Genomic DNA, 3333 nt, shown 5'->3' on the forward strand with positions numbered 1-3333 from the left:
CGCACTTGTCCGTGTTCACCAGGTGCCATGCTCCGCCAGGCGCTGAAACACGGATCGCAGATGCGCCTCATGCTCGTCCGGTGAAGTGCTTGCGATGAGTAGGTCGTCGAGGTATGCATGGCAGAAGTCGAGGCCATGCAAAACGCCGTTGATAAAACGCTGGAATGTCTGTCCGGAGTTTCGCAGGCAGAACGGCATGCGTAGGAACTCGAACAGGCCGAAGGGCGTGGTTATCGCCGTCTTCGGTACATCCTCTGGAGCCACGGGGATCTGATGGTACGCCCGCACGAGGTCGACCTTGGAGAAAATCGCCGCACCATGTAGGCTGCACGTGACATCATGAATGTGAGGTACCGGATAGCGGTCGGGCACGGTTGCTCGATTGAGGGCTCGATAGGCGCCGCAGGGTTGCCAGTCTCCTGGTGTAGACTTCGGCACTATGTGCAGTGGAGACGCCCACGGACTAGCGGACGGGCGGATTATGCCGAGCTCGAGCATGTGGTCGAATTCCTGTCGAGCTGCTTGCAGCTTTCGCGGGGACAGGCGACGTGGGCGTGCGTAAACTGGTGAGCCTGTGGTGACAATGTGGTGGCATACATTGTGTTTGACGGCCGCGCTGGCCTGTGGTGGCCGCGTCAGTTCGGGGAAATCGCCGAGGATGCCAGTGAATCGTGTAGCGCCCGGCGGTGCTACGGGCGTGGGGCTGAGGGGTGGATGCCTGGATGGCTTCCCGCGCACTTCTGCTTGTGACAGGGGGTCCTGTAAACACCGGTTGCGGACATCGACAAGAAGTCCGACGTTGCGCAAAAATTCCGCTCACAGGATGGCAAATTTTACGTCAGCCACGACGAAAATCCACCGAAACGTCCTCTTGAGGCCCAGGTCCAGCGAGAGGGAGTGTTGCCCGTACGTCGGTATCGTCCTATTGTTGACAGCTTGCAACGGTGCTGCGCACGGTCGTTCGCGGTCGGCTGGCGACGCCGGCACGACACTAACTTCCGCCCCTGTGTCGACTAGGAAACGAGCACCTCTTTCGCGATCGGTCAGGAAGAAAACTGATGGGTGACTGTCCGACGGGGCGGGGGCACTGGTCACCCTCAGTGCTGGCCCGGGGCGTTTCCCGAATTTTCACAGGGCGACACACAGTTCCGTGCAGCGTTGCAGAATTTGCGGTGGTATCAGCACACCCTACGCTGTTGTGATGCGGTACGCTGTCGTGGTCGCTGGTTTCCGCTCGAGTGCAGCGCTGGGACGGTGTCTGCGAGGCGAGAAATTTCCTCTCGCATCTCTTGCAAGGAATTGGCGGACGGTGCGTCTGCGTGCCCCGGCGCGATTGTGGGCACGGCGACAGCCATGAGTTAGTCGGCGAGCTCGGCCATCTTGGCAAGGTCTGTCTCGCCCGACGCCGTGAGGCCTATCCGTATATTTTTGGGAAGCCTTTGCAGGAACAGTTCCCGCACTAAACGACCGTCGCTTGCTGTCGCGTCGCCGGCCAGTTGTTGCATGTAGCGTAGCAACCGGCTGGGTCGGCGGTCGCCTAGTTCGGCCTCCCGCAGTAGCTGTTGGAGACGCCCCGGCTCTGTAGGTGTGACACGGCGAATCAGTGTCTCTTTTAGCGTCTGGTAGGCGTTCTCTGCGGGTGGTGTTAGCAGTAGGTCCCGCACCTCGCTGGCCGTCGCAGGCGGGAGGCTGCCCACCACGTGGTATTTGGTGCTGTCAGCAGTGATGTGGCGTGTAGCGAACTGTGACTCAACTTGCACGAACCAAAGTTGCGGGTCGCCAGTCCAAAACAGAGGTAGCTTGACATCAAGTACGGCTACCCTGGGGCTGTCGGCGTCGCTTGGCTGGTTCATGGCGATCACGTCCGTGTCACCAATTATTGGCACGCGCGAGGAAAGCAGAGACGAGGCGTGGGGCTTGGAGTCTCGGTGCCAACTAATCTTTATTCTTTGTGCACCGGCCCTCTCTCGGCGGCCGGCTGGCTGCGGTCGACTGCGGTCGGCTCTGTTCCGCGCTGGCAGCACTGCGGCTTATCCGCGGCATATTTGTGTTCACCACATAGTAGATCAAAGCACTACTGCTCCTTTTTTCTTGTTTTTTTCCCCTGGTACTCACGAGAAGTAAGGTGCATGCTTAGGATACTCAAGAAATATCGTGGGTATAGCGTAGGGTTTCAGGCGTGGTTTATCGCGGGCAGACACGTGGACAAAGCCATTCACGGTGATAGAGAACGCGCGCTCGACTAAGCTGTTTTCGAAATGTTTTTCACAAACCACAGCAGCTAGTGCCGGCCTTCTGTCCACTCTCCCGATCATTCTTGCCCATTCTGCTGCTGCTTCGTATCAGTGGTGGAGTGAACAAGGATACACGCATTTGTTTGAGCGGTAACCGCTTCGACACACCGGCACAAAGCAGGTCCTCTCCTTGCACTGTCTCTTCGGCATTTTTTCACCACAGCCGCATAGTTCTTGGCGCACGAACACAGCAGCGACGCACTCACTCTTTGACAACACCAAGAACAAGCACGCAACGCTGTAATAACACTGATAACGCCAACATAGAAACCGATGCAACAGCTGCGAAACTGATATGCGAAGCAGACGACACGCGCAGTCTGCACGGATGGATGGATGGATGGAAGGTAGGAGCGTCCCCTTTGAAACGGGGCGATGGCAGTTGCCACCATGCTCAGATCTTTATTTTGCCTTTTATTTTTATCTGTGTTGTGTGTTATTGAATTTCTCGATTTTCTTTAAATACGTCTTCCTACCCTTTTAACTTTATGTCACCTCTCTGCTTTTGAGCCACCAATCCTCCAATCGCCTTTTGCTAATTTCCACCGCATATTTATTTACATGACTATCATCTCTGAACCCTACGGCCTCAGGAAGGGTGACTGTGGCCGCATCGACATCGGGATTGATACCATCACGTTCTAGTATGAGGTGTTCCATCGTTTCTACATATTTACCACACACAGTACATGTGTCTTCTTCTTCGTTAAATTTCTTTTTATTGCTCCGCGTTCTAAGACATCCTGATCTAGCTTCAAAGAGTAGGGCACTGCCTCTTGAGTTATCATAAAACGCTTCCTTCCTGAGCTGCTGTTTCCAGTATCGATATAGTTCTACACTATGCTTCTTTTCCATTGAATTTATCCAATTTTTACCTTCCGCATTTTTAACCTGTCGTTTAATGCTCTGTCCTTTTTAGTCCTCGTGTCTGGCATACTTACTGGTTAGCTTCCTAGTTCTTTTCCGCCATTGTGAGTCAACGCTCTTTCTGTATAGGTATTTAAACACCTTAGCTGCCCACCTGTTATCATCCAATTTC

General features: G+C 54.6%; 1 protein-coding gene across 1 annotated transcript; it reads right to left on the reverse strand.

The window, feature by feature from the left end:
- Positions 1–1358: 1358 nt before the first annotated feature.
- On the reverse strand, positions 1359–1853 carry LOC142588546 (uncharacterized). Its single transcript, XM_075700389.1, has one exon. The coding sequence runs from the start codon at positions 1851–1853 to the stop codon at positions 1359–1361; it is 495 nt and encodes a 164-aa protein (XP_075556504.1).
- Between the last annotated feature and the right edge of the window lie 1480 nt (positions 1854–3333).

The sequence above is a fragment of the Dermacentor variabilis genome, chromosome 7 (assembly GCF_050947875.1).
Source record: "Dermacentor variabilis isolate Ectoservices chromosome 7, ASM5094787v1, whole genome shotgun sequence".
NCBI lineage: Eukaryota > Metazoa > Arthropoda > Arachnida > Ixodida > Ixodidae > Dermacentor > Dermacentor variabilis.

Bases quoted from the DNA above. Each gene is read 5' to 3' on its own strand.
- LOC142588546 (XM_075700389.1), bottom strand. From the start codon at position 1,853: ATGAACCAGCCAAGCGACGCCGACAGCCCCAGGGTAGCCGTACTTGAT.